The sequence below is a fragment of the Sinocyclocheilus grahami genome, unplaced genomic scaffold (assembly GCF_001515645.1).
Source record: "Sinocyclocheilus grahami isolate Dianchi unplaced genomic scaffold, SAMN03320097.WGS_v1.1 scaffold568.1, whole genome shotgun sequence".
NCBI lineage: Eukaryota > Metazoa > Chordata > Actinopteri > Cypriniformes > Cyprinidae > Sinocyclocheilus > Sinocyclocheilus grahami.
In genome coordinates, this window is record NW_015505747.1 from 410,177 (window position 1) to 432,373 (window position 22,197).

General features: G+C 37.8%; 1 protein-coding gene across 1 annotated transcript in view; it reads right to left on the reverse strand.

Annotated features, from left to right (window-relative positions):
* The window catches only part of thsd7ba (thrombospondin, type I, domain containing 7Ba), a 201,750-nt gene that overhangs the window by 94,745 nt on the left and 84,808 nt on the right, over positions 1-22,197 (reverse strand). Inside the window, exons 4-6 of the mRNA XM_016239556.1 lie at positions 9,207-10,050; positions 1,017-1,265; positions 453-622 (exon numbers count right to left, since the gene is read on the reverse strand). Of these exons, the coding sequence (XP_016095042.1) occupies positions 453-622; positions 1,017-1,265; positions 9,207-10,050 (1,263 nt within the window). The remainder of the gene's footprint in view (positions 1-452; positions 623-1,016; positions 1,266-9,206; positions 10,051-22,197) is intronic.

Here is a 22,197-nt window from a genome sequence, read left to right on the forward strand (position 1 = left end):
GCCGCAAACCTCTTAAAAGTCTCTTACTTTGCCTGTGCTCTGTTAACATTAGTGTGAGAGTCCTCTGGGTCAGGTGGAAAGCAAACACCACTGTTGATTTTCATTGATCTATATCCCCAAACAACATTGATTGAAAGGAGTCATCTTCATCTGTATGCCTTTCTCAGCTCAGCATGCCTCGAATCCATCCATACGCTGCTTTCACTGGTTAGTGCATCTCCTCGAAATTAATTTCAGAGCAAGGTGACTCCCTTTAACTACCTCTAATCTTAGAAACAGGCATGGTTACACACAACCAATGCAAATGGCTAACCAAAAGACTTTTTGATCAGAATTTCTCAAACCAAAATGAATTAGCCTTTGAAAATCAACATATCTGCAGCTGAAAAGATGCACAGAATTCGCTTAGCCACACCACTGTAGCTTACTGTCATTTAGACACTGATCCTTACCCTCTTTTCTGTGATGAGGGGTGGAGTTGTCTGGGACCTGGACGCAGTACAGCTGCCTGGTCTGAATCCCTCCACCGCAGAGAACGCTTACATTGTTAAGCCGTCTGTCCTGCTGGCTGAGAAGAGGGGCCACTTGACAGTCCCCCCAATCTGTGCTCTTCCACACATACCTGGAGAACAAAAGTTGTTTGTTTTGGCCCTATAGTCTCATTATATCGTGCTGGGTTCCTCTCAAGAGTTGCATTGGATAAATGGACACAGTGAGCTGCCACTGAAAGATAATAATAGGCTTAGCTTCCTGCTTTCTGGTAGGAAACCATCTACTAATGAAAATGCATTAACTAAGCAAAGTGTTATGATGCATAAAGCAGCGGTTTTAATGAAATAACAGTCTGCTGCTATTGATCAAAAACCTAATCTAATTAATTAGCTTCTTCTAATCTTTGCTATGCTCGGCTGCAACAGAGGTTCAGTAAATAAATACTTGAAAAATCATTTAGTACATTTTTTACACTTTCACGTACAGTAGGAAATTAATTATTATTGGGAGGCTAGAATACAAACCTAGGGCAGTTTGGAAGTAAGTCTCCGATGATGTTGCAGGCTTCCTTTTCTTCAAGAGCGGCACATTCTTTGCCTAGTCCAATAGGAGTCTGCGTTATGCTTCGAGTCCTGACTCGAAAACCAGGCGACATATCCGATGCCCTACATGTCTTTGAACACGGACTCCAAACGGACCAATCAGAGGTCTCGCAGTCTCTGGGCATAATGCACGACTGGAATGTTCCAGGGCCGTTTTCAAGTGTACAAAGACTAAGAACAAGAAAACAAACAAATTAGTAATGAGAGGCGCAAGGAAAACATATTCAAACATTTCAATGCTGCCAAAAAGAGCAGATGAAAGTCTATGTCATTTAAAGTTGAAAGCACACAGTGAGAATATGTTTTATGAGATAAATGCCATCAATTGTTCCTCTACTGCTACTATTTAATAGAGTGTAATGAATGCAATTTGTGATTCATTTAAAACAAACTTACAAAACTCCCACAAAATATTCTGAATCCATAGCAACATAGCCAACTTTTCAGTGCATCATTTGCATATTTAATAATATGAGTAGAGTATCTGTGGCAAGAGAAGACTAAATTAATAATTAGTCCGAGATGTTCAAATTTTCTTAATATGCTGCAATGCTCGAGTGATGGTACAGCAAACGAGTGCATCTGATTTTTTATTTTTTTTTGCATAGCAGATACCAGACAGTGTAATGTATGTAAAGTGAAGGATATTCAAATTAGTTATTCACCTTTGTGTCCTACGAAGCAATGTCTGCAGTATGAAATATGAATAAATGCACAACAAATTGGATATCTAATTGGCGATTCATCCATATAAGTCACCCGATTCAATTACTTGTTTATATCCTAATCCGTTTGTGTAGCATTCATTTTCACTTCATTTTCAATGATAATTAGACTATAATTGGAAAAACTGCAAAAATTGAACTCAGGTGGGAAATATTCAATCACTACATTTCATTAAGCATGCACATAGGATTCACAAATGAATATGTTAATTAGAGCGAATGCTCCGTCTCACTGTAAAATAACACCGCGGCCTCTCTCTTGTTATGCTACACCTGTAGTAAACCTGTCAGACTCCATTCTGCTATACATTCCCCCACAACACCCTCCTCCACTTTGAACTGTGAATGAGGATGCATGAGAATCCATATTAAACAAAGATGGAATGAGAAAAGACAGGGAAAAAAAAAACAGAACGGACACCTGCCTTTTCCACAGAAAAATAAATTTCAGTCGCTGAACCAACTAAGATGCATATATAAAACATACATATGCTGAGAGAATACAGTCAGGTCTTGCTGCCAGACATAGATTTGCTCTCAGTGGAAATAATCACAGATGACACAACACCCAAAGAATGCAAAGTTTCACTACGTCAACTCTAATTTCATACGTTTTTGTCTTCATAAGCCAATGACAGGTGACAATGCCAAACGCGTGAATAATGAAGATATTTGTATGTCAAAGCATAGCAGCCTCTTTTCACCTGACATGTGGATTAACAAGGGATGATCCCCATTTTACAGTCGGTTTAAAGTGGCACATCAAGAGCTGTTGCTTTACGTTCTTATAGTTACACGGTTCTTTGCACTTCATATAAGGCCGTAATCCACCCATACTACAGATATTAATCATATTTACTGTATATAATTACATAATTTACATACAATTTTATTTCTAGAAAAATTGCATCTAAAATTTTATATATACTCTATATAAACTTCCTAAGGAGAAAATGGGCATTTCAGCAATATATTTGACAGGAATCATTTTAATCATTTCTATAACTGCAAATTATAAGACCCATAATAATAAATGATTCCTTTAGATTTGTCTAAATTTAGTGTGAAATAATTCCAGATAATGTTTGTCTGTCAGTACACTATCCGCTCTCTATGTTTGATTGAGAGCTGTCTTTTCTTTCTTCTTTTCAATGCAAAGGTTATTTTTCAAATCAATTTTCATGATAAATAAAAAACCATTTGCATAGCTTCAGAAAGTGACATATCTATGCATCCCTTTATGTTCTTACCTGTTTGCACAATTCTATGCCATTTTGTAGTATAAATAGTGTATTGTAGTGAGCACAGTAGTGTGCCCACTCTACTGTGAAAAAGTGCACAAAGGATGCAATTATTTAACCAAAACAATGAAGTGTAGAATGTTAGACACTTCATGCACTCAACTGTCAAAAGGGGAGGTGTTATTAGACTCCGATTCTGAATGACAACATAAGCTTCTAAAATTCATATACAAGTGCATAATAAAAGTGCTTAGTGCATAATAGGTAGTGGTCGATCGATATTGTCTTTTTGACAGCCGATGCCGATATCTTGGAAAGCATGGCCAATATAAAGCCGATATAATTTTATTTATTTTAATTAATATTTAATGAAATGGATGCATTGAAAATGGATTAAAAATACATGTGTAAAATAAACATACTTATACTTAAAAGTATTTTTCACAAATAAATAAATATTTAATAAAAATATAATTAAAAAGGATGTAAACACTGTAACCAACAGGGCACTTATTCTGGGAAGTTTGTGTGCATTGGAAATCATATTTTTATGATTCGTTTACCCTTAAGGTAACACTTTTTAACACATTTTACATACAGCACACAGTGGAAATGACATGAATATGGCAAGTGGGCAAAAGCATAAAGCTTTTTAAAATCACGAGTTTAAAGTTTGTCGATCGCACGTCTCCAGTAAAACTGAACTCTCCTCCTGTCTGCATTCAAATCGCACAGACCGACTGTCACGCACAGAACACGTGATCCTGCAGGATACAAATGCACACTTTATCTCACAGCTGGATCCGACTCCGATGCAAGGTTTGTGAAATTAAATGTTCATTAGTCATTCAAAAATGTGTTTAAATTATATAAATGTGTATTTGCTGAATGCTGACGGCAAATGAGAAAGTATTGTAATGTTTGCCTTTCTATTACTAATAATATAAAAGCAATTGTTATAATACTTTTTGTATACATTTTAATTCCTTTGTTTAACAGTTCTATCTGATTATTAAATAGACTTCTATCCGTATTAGACAGAACTGTAAACGACAACAGTGAACAAGAGGGAGAATGTGAGGTAGTGATGTGTTGTTCATGAACGAGCCGGCTCTAAGAGCCGATTCTTTGTAGCGAATGTGAAGAGCCGACTCCCTGTCGGGGAGAGCCGAATCTTCAGCCAGAGCCTTCTATTTTTGCCCAATTTAGCAATTGTGTATGGTTTGTGTGTTGGTAAGCAATTTTGTATTCAGTGTTCTCATAAAAGCCTTATTTTATGCATTTGTTTTCATTACAAAAAAAATTAAACAAATAAAACAGCTAATCACATGGGAGGATAGGATCATACCATTATGTGAAAAAAGGAAGGGTTGATGGAAGTATGTGGCAGGACGTATGGAATAAAGAGTCAAAAGGGAGACACTTATTTAGTGTGCAACAGAAAGTGGGGATTGAAAGAAAGGTATATGGAAACAGAAGAGAAGATACTGTTATAACCAGGATCCGTATAGGACACTCTAACCTTAATTATTCATTGCATATAATAGGAAAAAGTAAGTCAGATAGCTGCAGTTACTGTGGAATAACAGAAACAGTTGAACATGTGCTCTTACATTGTGAGGCATATAATAGACAAAGAAAGCAACTTGTTGAAAAACTAAGAGATATGGAAATCAATGACATTTCAGTTATGAATATATTTCAGAATGCACAGAAACATCTAAGGGATTATGGTTTTCTTCTAAAATATCTGAGAGATACAGATTTGATTAGAAGAATTTTTATATATTAGTAGTATATAAAATGTTCGTTCATCGAGGCCCCACACTCCATCCTAGTAGGTGGCGGAAATGCACCTTAAGCTGGTTTGCCAACCTCCATTAAACACAAAAGAAGAAGAAGAAGAAGAAGAAGCAGGAAGGGGGATACATGCTCCGAAGATAGCGAGTGTAGTGGTAAAGACCAGGTACACAGAGTGACAGAGAGAGACGGGGGATCCGGATTTAAACGCAAGCACGTTGGTTAAGGTAGGAAGACACTGCATTGTTGCAGCATCGGTCCCCTCAGAGAGAGTCTTCTCTAAAACAGGACAAATAATCACAGAGAGGAGAAATCGCATCAGACTAAAGTGTCTTAATGTTAAAACTTTTGCCTTATTTATTTGATTTGTTTGCTGTGGTTCTGTGTTCAATTGTTCAATTAAAGTTCTATTAAAATGTTAAATAATAGTAACTGTATTTTTTGTAACGAAAAAATGCATAAAAATAAGGCTATTATAAAAACACTGAATAAAAAATTGCTTACCAACACACAAACCATTCACAATTGCTAAATTGTGCTAAAATAGAAGACTCAGAGGTGATACTAAATGAAGAGCCATTTAGGAGCCGTAAGAGCCGGCTCTTCTAAGGGAGCCGAGCCAAAAGAGCAGAATCTTTGAAAAGAGCCGGACTTCCCATCACTAATGTGAGCATTGTGTGCTCAGGCGCCGTTCTCAGCGGCGTCAAAATAAAAGTCTGTTGCGCCATCAAAATAAAAGTTGCACTGGCCAAACAGGAAAACTTATCAGCCGATATATCGGTCGACCACTAATAATAGGGGTGTCGAAATTAATAATTTCTATGATGCATCGCGATGCAGACGAGGACGATTCGGTATCGGTTCAGTAATAGACCATAACCGATTATAACGTACTGATGCTTTTCTGATGTCATTTGTTGCATACGTGCTTTGTCGCGGTAACATACAATGGCGGATGGAGGCGAGACACAAGTGCGAGTAATTAAAAATGCTCCAACTAATTTAAAAGCCGACATCTGGGCACATTTCGGCTTTTATGAACAACCTGTTTATCACGACCTGGAGAAGACACACGCTGTGTGTAAATCATGTCACGCACAAATAAGAGGTAGTGATGTGTTGTTCATGAACGAGCCGGCTCTAAGAGCCGATTCTTTGTAGCGAATGTGAAGAGCCGACTCCCTGTCGGGGAGAGCCGAATCTTCAGCCAGAGCCTTCTATTTTTGCCCAATTTAGCAATTGTGTATGGTTTGTGTGTTGGTAAGCAATTTTGTATTCAGTGTTCTCATAAAAGCCTTATTTTATGCATTTGTTTTCATTACAAAAAAAATTAAACAAATAAAACAGCTAATCACATGGGAGGATAGGATCATACCATTATGTGAAAAAAGGAAGGGTTGATGGAAGTATGTGGCAGGACGTATGGAATAAAGAGTCAAAAGGGAGACACTTATTTAGTGTGCAACAGAAAGTGGGGATTGAAAGAAAGGTATATGGAAACAGAAGAGAAGATACTGTTATAACCAGGATCCGTATAGGACACTCTAACCTTAATTATTCATTGCATATAATAGGAAAAAGTAAGTCAGATAGCTGCAGTTACTGTGGAATAACAGAAACAGTTGAACATGTGCTCTTACATTGTGAGGCATATAATAGACAAAGAAAGCAACTTGTTGAAAAACTAAGAGATATGGAAATCAATGACATTTCAGTTATGAATATATTTCAGAATGCACAGAAACATCTAAGGGATTATGGTTTTCTTCTAAAATATCTGAGAGATACAGATTTGATTAGAAGAATTTTTATATATTAGTAGTATATAAAATGTTCGTTCATCGAGGCCCCACACTCCATCCTAGTAGGTGGCGGAAATGCACCTTAAGCTGGTTTGCCAACCTCCATTAAACACAAAAGAAGAAGAAGAAGAAGAAGAAGCAGGAAGGGGGATACATGCTCCGAAGATAGCGAGTGTAGTGGTAAAGACCAGGTACACAGAGTGACAGAGAGAGACGGGGGATCCGGATTTAAACGCAAGCACGTTGGTTAAGGTAGGAAGACACTGCATTGTTGCAGCATCGGTCCCCTCAGAGAGAGTCTTCTCTAAAACAGGACAAATAATCACAGAGAGGAGAAATCGCATCAGACTAAAGTGTCTTAATGTTAAAACTTTTGCCTTATTTATTTGATCTGTTTGCTGTGGTTCTGTGTTCTATTGTTCATGCGCCATCAAAATAAAAGTTGCACTGGCCAAACAGGAAAACTTATCAGCCGATATATCGGTCGACCACTAATAATAGGGGTGTCGAAATTAATAAGATTTGTTTGCTGTGGTTCTGTGTTCAATTGTTCAATTAAAGTTCTATTAAAATGTTAAATAATAGTAACTGTATTTTTTGTAACGAAAAAATGCATAAAAATAAGGCTATTATAAAAACACTGAATAAAAAATTGCTTACCAACACACAAACCATTCACAATTGCTAAATTGTGCTAAAATAGAAGACTCAGAGGTGATACTAAATGAAGAGCCATTTAGGAGCCGTAAGAGCCGGCTCTTCTAAGGGAGCCGAGCCAAAAGAGCAGAATCTTTGAAAAGAGCCGGACTTCCCATCACTAATTTGAGCATTGTGTGCTCAGGCGCCGTTCTCAGCGGCGTCAAAATAAAAGTCTGTCGCGCCATCAAAATAAAAGTTGCACTGGCCAAACAGGAAAACTTATCAGCCGATATATCGGTCGACCACTAATAATAGGGGTGTCGAAATTAATAATTTCTATGATGCATCGCGATGCAGACGAGGACGATTCGGTATCGGTTCAGTAATAGACCATAACCGATTATAACGTACTGATGCTTTTCTGATGTCATTTGTTGCATACGTGCTTTGTCGCGGTAACATACAATGGCGGATGGAGGCGAGACACAAGTGCGAGTAATTAAAAATGCTCCAACTAATTTAAAAGCCGACATCTGGGCACATTTCGGCTTTTATGAACAACCTGTTTATCACGACCTGGAGAAGACACACGCTGTGTGTAAATCATGTCACGCACAAATAAAACATGCAGGGGGTAATACCACTAATTAATAAAACTAGTTAATATTTACAGTAAATGTTTTACAAGAAAGTGCACTGCACTATATAAGTACTAATGTACACTCCTTGCAATATGCACTTTTAGTATTTACTTTTGTGTATTTGTTCTAAATGCTTCTGTTGTCTTCTGTGCCCGTACTTGAGTTTTGTTTGATGTTTGATACATTCAAAAAGCGTGATTTCTTTGAGCAGGTAAAATTGAAGGTTCAGTTCATATATCTGACTGCTTGTATTTATTGACAAGACTGTATACATGTGAAGTAAAATTGAAAATTGAGGATGCAGTGCATCGTCAATGCATCGTGATATCGAATTGAACCGAATCGATGACATGATAATCGTAATCTAACTGAACCGTGAGACCAGTATAGGTTCACAGCCCTAATGCATAATAAGTCATTTGGTACATATCTTGAATATATTTTAATCACATTAAACAGCTGAAACACACAGAAATCAATGCATCTTTTTTCCCCCCTGTCCCTGCCCTATCTATATATATTAGTAGGCATAAACTACCTTGGATAGCAAGCGGCAGCAGACAGCACCATATCACAGGTAAAATACAGCAAAGACATGAAAGTCTACATTTGAGACTTAAAACCTTTATCGGGAGTGCCTGCCTGCAAATCAATATTTTGCAAAGGAGGCATCTTTAAAGTCATGTACAAAGCCTGCCTTATTTCCAGCATTCGTTATCCTCATTTTGCGGGAAATCCATACTCTTTGTGAGAGGAGGATGAGCTACATCTCAGCGACTTCTAATTCTACCAAGAGCTAAATGAAAATAAAGCACAAACTACAGCGTAACAGTGATTGACCGTCTTTCCAAACTCATACTATGGATGCAGAGATTGCAGCAAAAGAGTAAATTTAATCCTTTCCATCACGCCATAGTGTGTTCTGCTCAAAGGCCCGGCTCTGCCGTGCTGCCTTCGCGGCTGCCAGAGGCATGTCTCTCTGCTCACCTTGTATAGTACAGCAGCAGGAAGGAGATTAATGGAGGACTAACCGATTTAGCTAGGCCCACTTCACAGAGCTGCTTCAAAAATCCAGCTGCACAGCAATTCCTTTCACACAAGCAGCAGCAGTATCTTGCTTTCAAGAGCATAATCTGGGATTTAGACCTTAAAAGGGTTTATGTTCTCAGAGGGTTTGTCTCTCAGGCATGCATTGCTTGTACACAGATTATTGTGAATTGAATAGACACGCCAGATGCGTCTGCGTACGTTCAGGGCTTCTTACCTCAGCATGGCGTTCTTGCCATCGCTACGCACGCAACGAACTTGGCGCGTTTGGTAGCCGATCTCCACATCCAAGCCCTTGAGGCTGTGGTGGTGGTGGTGGAGATGGTGATGGTGGTGCTGGGAGCTCTGGATGTGTCGTTTGACAGTGTTCCTCTCCGTATCCCCTGTGGAAAAGTCCAGCATGGTCCTTCCGCTCATCCAGAGCCCTTTGTGTTGCGGCTGCCTGCACTCGCTCCAGGGGCCGACTTTAAGGCTGTAGTGATGCTCGCTTTCCCCAACCGGACAGGGCGAAAGGTTCGCACAAGTCCTTGTTTGGGTGAGGTTGGGGCAGTTAGCGCCTCCGTACATCGGCGCCGCTAAAACTTGTCGGGTTCGATGCTGGAGACCCGTGCCACATGTTTGACTGCAGCCAGACCAGGAGGAGAAATCAGATACGATGCAGTCATGAGGGCAGGGGATCAAGCAGGCCTGTTCGAGCGCCAGCCGTGGGGAAAAGAACTCACATATCCTCTCTGGAACCGCCGTGCGGTTTGAGGTGCGCACGCAGTGGACCTTCCGTCTCTGGATGCCATGCTGGGCTGTGACGCACTCTGTCGTCCTCGGTTTGAGCTCGTTGGAATGGAATGATGCTAGAACGCACGGCCCCCATTCTGAAACCTCCCATTCGAAGAGGTCCTGGTGCCACTCACACACTTTAAAGCAAGGCCTCTGGCTCTCGGGTTTGTCGGAGTGCTGGCAGTTGGAGTGGTGCGTGGTCCAGCCTTCTGAGTGGATGCACCACACTGTTCTGGATTGAACCCCGCCAGTTCCACATTCTTCTCCCATACACCTGCCCCACTGACCTGGAAAAGGGGAGATGAAAGAATAGACATTAGCTCTTTAACTTTAAGGATAATTTATTCACTGACATACATAGTTATATAACTCATAGCCATGAGCTTCACCCAGTGAGCGCACATAAATTAACAGGACATATGTGGTAGAGTGCATCATCTGGAAAGTGTTCTGTTTTAATGGATTAGTTCAACCAAAAATAAATGTCTGTCATCATTTACTCACCTTTACGTCTTTCCAAACCAACATGAATTTCTTTAAAGAAACAGTAACATTTTCACACAATAACACTATAAACTTTGGTTTATCACATAATGCTATCATATAGCTTTAGACTGCCAACTTCAGTGTCCTTTTTAAGCCTAACAGACCCTGGTCTGAGATCAAATCAGATCATATAGTAAATAACAATTTAAAATAACTGTTAATATATATTTTACATGTAATTTATTCTTATGATGACAAAGCTTAATTTTTAGCAGCCATTACTCCAGTTTTCAGTGTCACATGATCCTTCAGAAATAATTCTAACATGCTGATTTGGTGCTCAAGAAACATTTTTTTATATTATACTTAATATTTTGTGGAAATCATGATTTTATTATTTTCAATTCTTTGAATAGAAAGTTCAAAAGAACATTTGTTTGAAATAAAATTTTCTTGTAAATCATAAAAGCTTTCCAATGCAATAGTCTTTACAGTTTTTTTTGGAGCAAACCAGACCCTGGTCAACACAACAGCATCAACATTCTGCTAAACCTCTCCTTTTGTGTTCCACAAAATAAAAAGGCCATACAATAAAGGTTAGAACAACATGAGGGTGAGTAAATAATGACAGAATGTACAATTTCAGATAAACCAAAACTTTAAGTGTTATACTTATGTTATACTTAATGCATATCTGAAAAATGAGTGGATTAACATCCCAAACAACACTGCAAAAAAATCTACTGAGATTGACCAAACAGGAAATATTTTATTAACATATTGTACAGTAGATGCTTAATGTAATGTCCAATAATGAACAAACACATTGAACAGGTATCTTGTACCACATATGTGTTATTAGGGACTACGTATAATAATTTTTTTTTATTATTTTTGCTTTTTGTTTCTTTCTAAATTGATGGCCACATTAAAAGCTCATCTATGCAAACTGAAAATAAAAGGTAAACGAAAAGGGTTTTAAAAAATCCATGCTAGCCTGAAAGCAGAATACTCAGCAACAACATCCTAAACTGCTGAATAGCATTGTAGCTCACTGAAGCACATCATTAAGTTTTTTCATGAGACGGCAACACTGCCACAGGTTTAACACATCACCATGTTTATGTATTTAACTGAAGGAATTACACGTCTCACACACACACTTTCCTATGCCAAAGTGTGCAAAATAGCTAATAACATGTAAACACCATAATTTCACGTTCATTCCCCTAAAGAAGCCAAGCTAATATTAACATTTAAATGCATTTCAATGCCTCCCACAGACTCCTTCCCCTGAGTCTACAGACTGACTACACATGCACAAATGGATCAAGATTGATTTTTTCCTCTGTTATTGTACCTGCATATAAAGCTTCGGGCTAAAACTCACAAGATTCAGTTAGTGAATGCGGCTGTTGGGTTCCTTTAAATTCACACTTGAAGCTGAAGTGTGTAATTTCTGTGTCAGTAACCTCAGAACTTTGCTGCAAAAATAATGACTATTTACAAATAATAGTTTCGCCCCAAACAAACGCTACTGGTTAAGTCAAAGTTGCTCTGTTAAACTAGTCAGGATGTTTTTTTTGTTAGTTTTTTTTTTTACTTATTTTTCAGACTGAAAGTGAATCATCATATAAATGGCTGATATTAACAACAACAACATGCATCTACAAAACCTTTCAATTGAGAAGGCAAATATTATATTGCACAGACCACAGATGAATAACCCTCTCAGTGCAGACACTCTCAACCTCAGAATCATATTCATAAACATTAGAGTGTGAACTACAGCTTGTGGGGCTGTACAGAAACGAGCAGGCACAGACTCAATACGGTTGTTTGTAACGCTGAGCACCCATTTCAGAGTAAAGGATCAAGAGTGGAGCAAATATCTACAATACAGACACTACAAACCCACTCCATGTGGTGAGAGGTGAATAAATCCTATATGGACATCCAAACAGCCCTAGCATGGAAGATACCTGCATAGGGATGTTAGAGAGGTGCTTATTGTAAACATTTACCTTTTCAGAGCTGTGGTCTTACAGTTTGTACAATGTTAAACTGGTGCACAAAATAATTATTGCTTAATCACTTGGGCAGACTGTCTAGTGTTTTTTGCATGCCAGACTGGTTAGCCATTTCACACAAGCAAGTGTTGTTGTTCCACATGTCAACACAGTTGTAATTCAGCTGCAGGTAATCAGAGCTGTGTTGATATTCAGACCATTGCTTTAACAACACAGTTCAATAGGCAGGTAGTTAATAACGAGTAACTTACATGTTAGAAAATATTTTCTCCACCCACAAAAATAGGTCCATATAACACGCAGTATGGCCTTACTGAATGAATCTGTTTTTTTGAATGAATCATTTGAGCAAATTATATAATCAGACTTACCGACTTGCTCAAGGACTAAACTATTAAGCGTTTTTGAATCAATTAGTTGAGTGAATGTTTCAATGACTCACTCAAAGACTGAATGGATTTTTTAATGAATCAGTTGAGTAAATTATTCACTGGCTTGAAAGACTGAATGAACATTTTTGAACGACTCCGTTGAGTGAATGTTCAATAACTCACTTAAAGACAGTCATTTGTTTAATTTCTGAATAAACATTTTTTTTTAAACTAAACGATTGATCGCTTGATTAAAATATTTACTTATAAAGACAGTTGCCGCCACCTAATGGCATAAAGCCGCAGTCACAATAGACTTTGTGCATTCAATTGACACTGAAATTAAGTTCCAAATGTAGGTTCAGGAGGAGCCTAATCATTCAGTCCTGTCAATCATCATTACGAGCCTATAAAAGCAGCTCTCATTGCACCATCCCAGCGTCAATTCTTCCGGCATCCCTCCACCTCCCCATCTCCTCCTCTATTTCTGTTATTCTCCCTCTAGGTAGTACTGCAATGGGAGGTTGAACTTGGCACTCAAGCTGAGCCTCGGGTTCGAGCCTCCATTAAGGACAGCAAGCCGAGTTATAATATGATGTCATGTACAGAATCTAAAAAAAAAAAACAATTCTATAAATATCCAAATTATATAAATAAGAAATCTACTTCAATTTACTGCAATGCTCCAGTCCTACAGATTTAAAATGTACTTTCTTTTAACTCAGCTTTGAGGCCACGCTGATTTTCTATTGGTCATATATCTTATGGGGTACAAATTTGCAGTGTTACCCAAACTAGAACATTGGAATGCAGTAAAATTTCCATGAGCTTGTGTTTCCTGTCTCTCACATGCATATGTGTATGAATGGAAGTCAATGGCATGAAAAGAGTAGAAAAATCCTCATCACTAATGCACAGACTGACAGTTGTCTGGAACAAGCACACGCAGTGTGATCGCACGTTTAAAAGTCACAGTGTATATGTATATTCATATGCATTTGTCAGGTCATATCCAGAATAAGGAGCACCATGGATTGGATATTGTATAGACCAAAAGTCTGGCTATGCAAAACTAATGCACCTTCATCCCACTAGTGCTTTGGGTTAAAGCTTTCAGTTTGCAGAACTGACATGAAATATCCCCAACATGTGTACACACCTGCATACATGCACAGCTGCTGACTGTTGATGATCCAGCCAGCTCATAAAATCAGTGAATCACCGATCTCTAACAAGCCACTCGCTCCTCTCAATCCACTGCACCTGGTCAGGACAAGGTGTTTCCGCACAGACTCATCCCAGCCACTGCGGCTGTTCCAGCACCAGCTGTGCTGTGCGGGTGATTTATAGCAGCATGATTCAGAGTGATTACACTGGCAGAGCAGCAGCAAACACAACAAACCGTTTCTTTCCAGAGATCTACACCTCCAGGGCTGAATAATCACACAGTCCATCACTGGCCAGACCCTTCTCATCACACTGCCCCTCTTTTGGTCTCACCTACAGCTTGTGGCATCGCCCCATTCATTACAGCTTTTGTAACTACATCAAGAGACCGGCAGGGCACTTGACACACCGGGAGGCCTATCTGGCCCATTCCTTTCACTTATATCCTGATCTTTTTGTTTAATATATGTAAAATAATATTCCACTTACATGTTAAAAGATTAATTTAATTTAATTAATACCCAAAAAATGATTTATTCAAATGAGTCATTTACTCATTTTACTCATTGTACAATTTTTGTCAGGGAAATAACAAATTGTAATCATTAAACATACAAAATACATAAAAAAAATGTGTGTTCCAGGGACAAAATAATGTGAATAAATAATTACAGACATTTGACAGATACTATTGCTTAAGATATTCAATGTCTTTTTAACACTGTTCCACTGTTGTTGTATTGTCAGTTGTATTATCATCTTACAGAAGACCCCCCCAGAAGACCTCAGATGTTGCTAACCCTGGAAAAGTTTAATCGCAACATATAATCATTGCAGTTAATAGTGTTCACTGCCTGTTTGGTTACGTGTAATTTGTAACTATCTGCATTATTTTTACTGTACATTTCTGCCAAAGTCACCACTAATAACCTACTCCTAAATATAATGTAGAAACTTGTTTCTGTATTGTAAATTTTCTACATGTTTGTTGCATTTACATTTATGCATTTGGCAGTCACTTTTATATTCAAGATATACATGTCATTGTGCATTCTCTGAGAATTGAACCTATGACCATGGTGTTGCTAGCACCATGCGCAACCAATTGAGCTACAGGAACATTACATTTCATAAGGATTCCCCCACTATTCTCGCATGGCTAAAAAACCCCAGAAAAGTTTGAAAAATTTCCATCCATATGCAAATTATTCTGAGGCTTGAAATTAACTGTTATGCGAGGTACTAAATTATTCATGACTATATCTCCATGCTGAATCCTGTCGCATTTAATTTATTCAGTCTAGCGAGTTCTTAATTATTGAATTTGTATATACGGCACCTCATGCGGTTATAAACTTGTAGTCCATCCATCTTTTACTGCTCTTAATTTCATCCAGGTGTCTGTTTGGACTGATGAGAAGTATTGATGACTGATGTTTAATTGCTTAATAATTGAGTGGAGTTCAGTCAGCTGCACTCAGGGATGCTCTCATCTGCTGAACACAAACATCTCAGGCTCATCCAGCCAGATGGAGCTACAGTTAACACTCCAGATGTTGGAGGTGAGGTGCACGCAATAATTGTTAACAGTAACATCTCTTAAATTGCACTTTTTTCCCTCTGCCATGTCTGTCAGTAAGTTCAAGTATAAAGTGTTGAAATTTAGCTCCGGTGTACACGTACGTTCACAAAGTCAGCAGGCTCCTGTCTGAGCGATAGCTTGTGATTATAACGCAAACCTGCCGTGCTAAAATGGAATCCAAGGAAAGATTCTGATATTCAAGTGATTTAAGCATAATATCACAATTACTCAGGAGATTAAAAGGATTTATCTTAACCATGAATAAACCATATACAATTAGCCAAGAATAAATTAAACATTTTATGACAGCATTAAAATAATATCAGATTTTAGACCACATCTTTTTAACTGAAACAGACTTAAGTACCTAAAATGTCTTAATTATTAATAATAAAATTCTATTAAAATATTCAATTACACTTTGCCGCATCATCCATTCAGTAACATTTATAACTAGACCATCACTTCAATCCTGTTTCTCTGAAATATATCCATTACTAAAGGCATGTTGGTGACAATTAACACAAGAAGCTAATGCTTCTTTTGAATATTCAGTATGTTCACCATTTGGGCATATTAACTCCACTGAATGAGTGTAATCTCATAAAACAACTTGAACACAGCCAGTTCACGAGATGAATGAAAACCAGCTTTACCCCAAAGAGTTATTGCTGCTGACCTGTTTATTGTGTTTCTTTTCAGTATTCCGAGTCAAATCCTACATCCACTCTCAGAAAACTGAAAGATTTGATGCAATTATGAAAGCAAACACATGAGCATTTCTGTTTGTCTGTTTTGTTTCAGTCTGCCACTCTGCTAAAAAGACTGGACGGTTGCATGAATGATGAATATTAATCACAGTATTGACGGAGTTGTTTCTTTTGAAAATGGAGAACGATACCAGCTGTTGCATCAGACCCTGCTTGACATGCAGTCAAACGATGAAGCTTCCTACTTATTCCACTGCAGAGCCACTGGAGAGTTTCTGTTTCATTTCTCCAATCAGTGGAAATTTGGAGATAGCATTACCCCCAACAGCTATAATCATTAGTTGTATTTTTGTGTGTGTGTGTGTGTGTGTGTGCGCATCTGTGCATGTGTATATGCACACACACACATATTCTTTATGCTCACAAACTTATTTTCTGTGATTCTTTTTTGTGCACACTCACTAACCATGCATTACAACAAACAGTGGTGTGCAATCAAACGCCACCACATCTAGAAAAAAATGCTGGCTAAATTTTGCTTTCACACAGAGAACAGAGAGATACAGGCTCGCCGCTGCAATGACTGACAGGCTCAGTCAAACTCATATTATCCCTCAGGTGTAATTGCATGTCTTCTGTAGTGTAAATGACTCTTGACACAAGAGAGCTGCGAGCTGAGGGCTAATTGAGTGAGGATACACTCTCACCTCTCTAAAGCTATCAGAAACACCAGTACCAAACGTCACTGAAGGACGAAGAGGCAGCGCAAAAGAAAAATGTAAGGAAAAGCAATGAGGAGGCAACAATAGAGAAAGTAGACATGGAAGACCAAGGACACAAATCTTACAGGGAACATTTGAATGACCCAAACTGTACTCTCAAGATAACAACATGCTTTTGTTCATTTTCCCTGCCACTGAGCCTCTTCAGTTCTATAGACAATGCATCCAGAGAGGGTGAGCATCTATCAGCTTTTAAACGTGAAAAACCGCAAGGGCATTTTGAATGAGAGAAAGGACCGAAGTGTAAGTGGGCAGATTTCCATGACAGCAGTGAGATTAAGATGAAGATCGTCTGTCACGCTGATGTGTTTTCATCTAAATACTCACAATCAAAATCTCTGTCAGACAGCAAGAAGTAACTGTGACAACTGTGAATTCAAGAGATCCTACAATGAATGACCTTGTTTAAATTGAGTGTTTTAGAGATGAAATGACACTGAAAGGACCAGACTTTTACTGCATTTCAAAACAGGCTGTCTGGGACAATTTTTATATAGATGCACTGTCTGCAATGTGCAGCGTGGTGGCGAATGGGGGTGATTATCTAGATAAAAACAATTATGGTTAATCGTGATTTAATTATTACATTAACGGCACTGGCAAATAGCATTCACATTTGTGAACATGTCATAATCAATATAAAGCTAATTAACATGAAAAGAAGGTGTGTGTATGTTTAAATGATAATGGGATTTGAAAAATCAGCAAAATAAACTTAAAAATTACACTAAAGTTTTGAGACATTTTTTGAAAGTTTCTTATGCACAAGGATGCATTTTTTAAAATCAGAAATACATAAAAAATAGTAATACTGTAAAATATGGTTACAATTTAAAATAACAAATTTCAAAATGTAATTTATTCATGTGACGACAAAGCTGAAATTTCAGCATCATTACTCCTTCAATCATTCTAACATGCTGTTTTGCATTTGACGAATAGAAAGTTCAAAAGAACAGCATTTATTTGAAGCAGAAACCTTTGGAAACATTATGAAGGTCTTTACTGTAATTTAATTGCTAAATAAAAGCATAAAAAAATCTTACTGACCCCAGACCTCTGAACATAACCTGAAATACAGCTTATGTTTCATGAATAGTGCACAATTTCTTAATATTTACATACTAGTTTTGCTGGATTGTGGGTGGTCAGTGGTTATTTGCGCTGAAAAACTGTTCGCTAATGTGGTGCACCTGTTTAGTGAATTCACTCTTAAATCTGGCTTTTTGTCTATTTGAAAAAAAAAACATACAAACTCACACAACTCCATGCTGAATGTAGAACTGAATGGATTCCAGGTGAACACACACACTGATAAATATGATGACTGAACTGTCAATAGTACTTCCTACAACAACAGCATGTGATAATCACTCCTTTGACTTCCTCTTTCCCGTTGCCTCTTTCTCGTGGGGAAAAGCAGAAGCGGCAGCCTCTGCTGGAGCCAGGTGTTATCTCCAGAGCCATTAGACAGGGACAGATGCTGCACTGGCGCTCTTCAGTGGTTGGGGGAAGAAGATAAATTGAGTTCTTCACAGCTTCCATGCATCAGATTGGACGTGCACCTTCATCTTGCTCTAAATAAGATTTGTGGCACCACAACAGCTAAAGTGCACCAGGAGATAGATACAGTCCAGAGGGGGAAAAAATTTACATCTTAGGGAAAGGAAGAGGGAATGTCAAGTCATGGAGAGAACAAAAACTATATACAGACTCAGAGTAAGGAAAATGCTCTTAAACCACCTTCTGAGGCATTCAGATTGCTCAGATCTCACAAGTGTCTGGAGCGCATTTACACTTGGTCTGTTCATGATCAGATCAGACAATCCAATCAGTACAAATACACAAAGTCATCCCTTTCTCTGCTATTTGAGAGATACATTTCAGTGGTTATATCTGTAATGTGGAGAAATTTCACATTCAACGTACCCCACCACGGCCCAGATCTGCACATTGCATGCAGTGACAAACATGATACAGGACAACGACTGACTGCATCTGGCAGCTTATTAGGGGCCAATCACACAGAATGTGTTTTTGCTTTGAAAGACAGGAGATGCAGGCAGTGGAATGGGGAGAAAGGCAAGGCATTGAGATGGGGGTTTTTTTCAGCTGAACTTGATAGTTGAACTTGACAACTATCATGCACGAGACACTACAAAAGATGCAAGCGCAATGGTCAAACATGTTAGTCTAGCACGTTTGCATAGAAAAACAATGAAAAAGTAGGGCAGTGGATTGGAAAACTGTTCTGTATGAATGACCCCTTAGAATGCAGATATATGCCCCTAATATTTCTCGATATGAGTTATTCATGAATATCTACACAATTGCAAATGTAATTTTATACAGTAGTTCAATAAACAAGTTAATATTGTGCTAAATTATAGACACAATATTGTCAATATTGTCTGTTTTGTTTTGCTCTATTTAACAAACTAAAATTGTTCCACAAAGCCACAGCAGAACTGTGTGCTTTTCCGAGCAAAACACTGTGGTGTTTTGTTACTGAATCAATCCACAACTTTTAATAAATCAAGTGAGTCAATGAATCAGTGACCCATTCATAAAAAAAACTTGAATGAATGACTGAACGACTGACTCATTAAGACGACTTGCTGCCAACTACTGGCGGTTTTAGTTTCACATTGACAGTATCATTTCAATTTTTTTCAATTGTCAAAATAAAATATTTATTAAAAAAATAATACCCATTTATTATCTTAATTTATGCAATTCAAATTGCAGTGTAAATGTATTCATGCCACCTCTGAGCTGCATTAAGCAGTCTGCGTAAATATACCTAAATGGCATTTCTGATTCAGCTTCTGAAAAACAATGTTATTGCCATGTTGTAGCTAACAAGTTAAATCAAAACATTTATTTCTAAAGCTACTTTATGTAATGTCTATTCAATGCCTTTCTCACTGACAAACCACTTGGCCATATGTATTTATTCTTTTATTAAAAGAAAGTGCCACAAGGCCGTTCCAGATCTCTCTGGTCCAATTTAACCCCTGGATACACTACTGAGAGTCATTTTGAAGTGTCAGATAAGGAAGAAACGCTCTCTAAGCTATATACAGTGTATACTATATGACTAAACCATAGCTCAGGAAAATGGTGGTGTTTATGGAGCTGTGCATTTTAGAGCAGCTTATATGATATTTGAATTTGAAAGATGTGCATGTGTTGAGCTGAAGCCTGCTGTGAGGAGAAAGAGCCTCGACTCTATGAAGTCAACTCCTGATACATGACAAAAGCTGAGACAAGACATTCAGGAAGATACTCTGTAATTTGGGACAGATGGTGCCTCGGCAGCACCAGCTGCGCACTGAGAGAAATATGCCGCATTTTGAATAGTGCGAATACGGCAAGCCTATAAGAAACACACAGACAAACATGTTTATTTACAGCAAACTCTTGTCAACGTAGAATCATCTGACAACTTGTGACAAGATCCAGAAAAGCCTGAAAGCTTGAGATCTTTCATCACTCATTCCTCATCTACTTGGATTTGAAGCTTGAGACAAATACAATTATATAGTGGGAGACGGGGTCAACTCTTGATGTAAAACATTTATGACACCACATTCAGAGATTCTTTGTACGCTCAGAACACAAACGACCAAAATAAAAAAACACCAAACAAAATAAAAGAAGCAAAACTAGTCCTTAGAAATGATAGGTTATTACTCACTGTTGAGCTTGTGGTTCCTAAACTCTGGCATTTGAAAAATAGCATGCAGAACTTGGGGACAGATGCGAAGACATCAAAATGTGAATGTTTTCCGTGGCTACTGAAATGGCTGGTAGGTGATGCCTTTAAAATGGATAACGTGATCTTTAACAATGAGAAGACTGACAGTGTAATTTACACTTGTCACTAGTAATGGAGCCACGTATGATGGCACTTTAAGGTCATTAGAGTGATAAAAAAAGGAGCTGCTATCTTTTCTCCTGCCATCTTGGGGTATCGAATGCAAAAGGGAGGAATAAATTATTCTTCCGTTTATGTTGCAGTGTCCTTTATATATGCAAGAGTATCTTTCCCATGACTGAAAACTTTATCAAAAATTAAATATTTTTGTAATCTAAGGAAAACCCTTGACAAAAATAATATTAACAATACTACTACTATTACTACTACTAATAATAATAGAAATTAGTTGTAGTTAAATAGATTCACAGGTGTTCATGTGTTCCACAGATTGTGATGGTTTACTATGTATCATTTCGTATAGCCTACTAGATCTTTTTATACTTCCTGAAGCTCAACTGGTATAATATGGCATGTGAAACATCAAGACTGTGGGTCCGATTTCTAAGGCACAAAATAAACAAGTTGAATGCTTTGAAAGTTGTTTTGAATAAAAGTGTCTGCCAAGTGAATAATGTATCAATGTGAATAATAGTGCAGAAAAACAGCATAATATTGAATTAAAGGGGTAGTTTACCCAAAAATGTACTCATCATTTACTCACTCTCACGTCGTTCCAAACCTGTATGAGTTTCTTTCTTGTTATGTAATAAGATATTTTGAAGAATGCTGGTAATCAAACAGTTGATGGTCTCTATTGACTTCAGTAGTATTTCTTTCCTTACTATGGAAGTCAAAGGGGACCAACGACTGTTTGGTTCTTCAAAATTCTTTTAAATATCTTATTTTGTGTTCAACATATGAAAGAAACGTATACAGGTTTGGAACGACACAGGGGTGAGTAAATGATGACAAAATGTTTGGGTGAACTATTCCTTTAAGGTGGCAAGTTCATATGTTTTAACCCTCATGTTTTGTATAGGGACTCAGAGACCCCAGTAATATTGCAGCTAAAAATGCTTAACAGTGAAGTTTCAGGTGGATACTTCACGATTTTTCCTAATATAATTAAACATCGACTATGAATAAAGTTGCATTACTTGTAAATGCAATCAATCTTCACAAACGAAGATTCTCTAATTGTTCACACTGTAAAACCAGAGTGACTTTTTATTTTTAATCAAAAGTTAAACGCAAACTTTTGCCCCACAGTAGATATCTGCCTCCTAGGTTTTGATTAGGTCATTTCAGAACCTAGGGAAAATAGGAAGTTAATTTCAAAATGACTTATATATGAATCATTGGGGTCTCAAGAACCTCAAATGAAAAAAAAAATGAAAAGAAAAAACAAAGCCAGTCAGAGCAGAATATGTCTGGGAATTGCAAGACTTCAGGCATTATATAAATATATATCCATGGGGATCTTGTAAAATCACAAAAAGGAAAGTTTTAAAAGACATGACTTCATTTCCTCATGCATTACAGT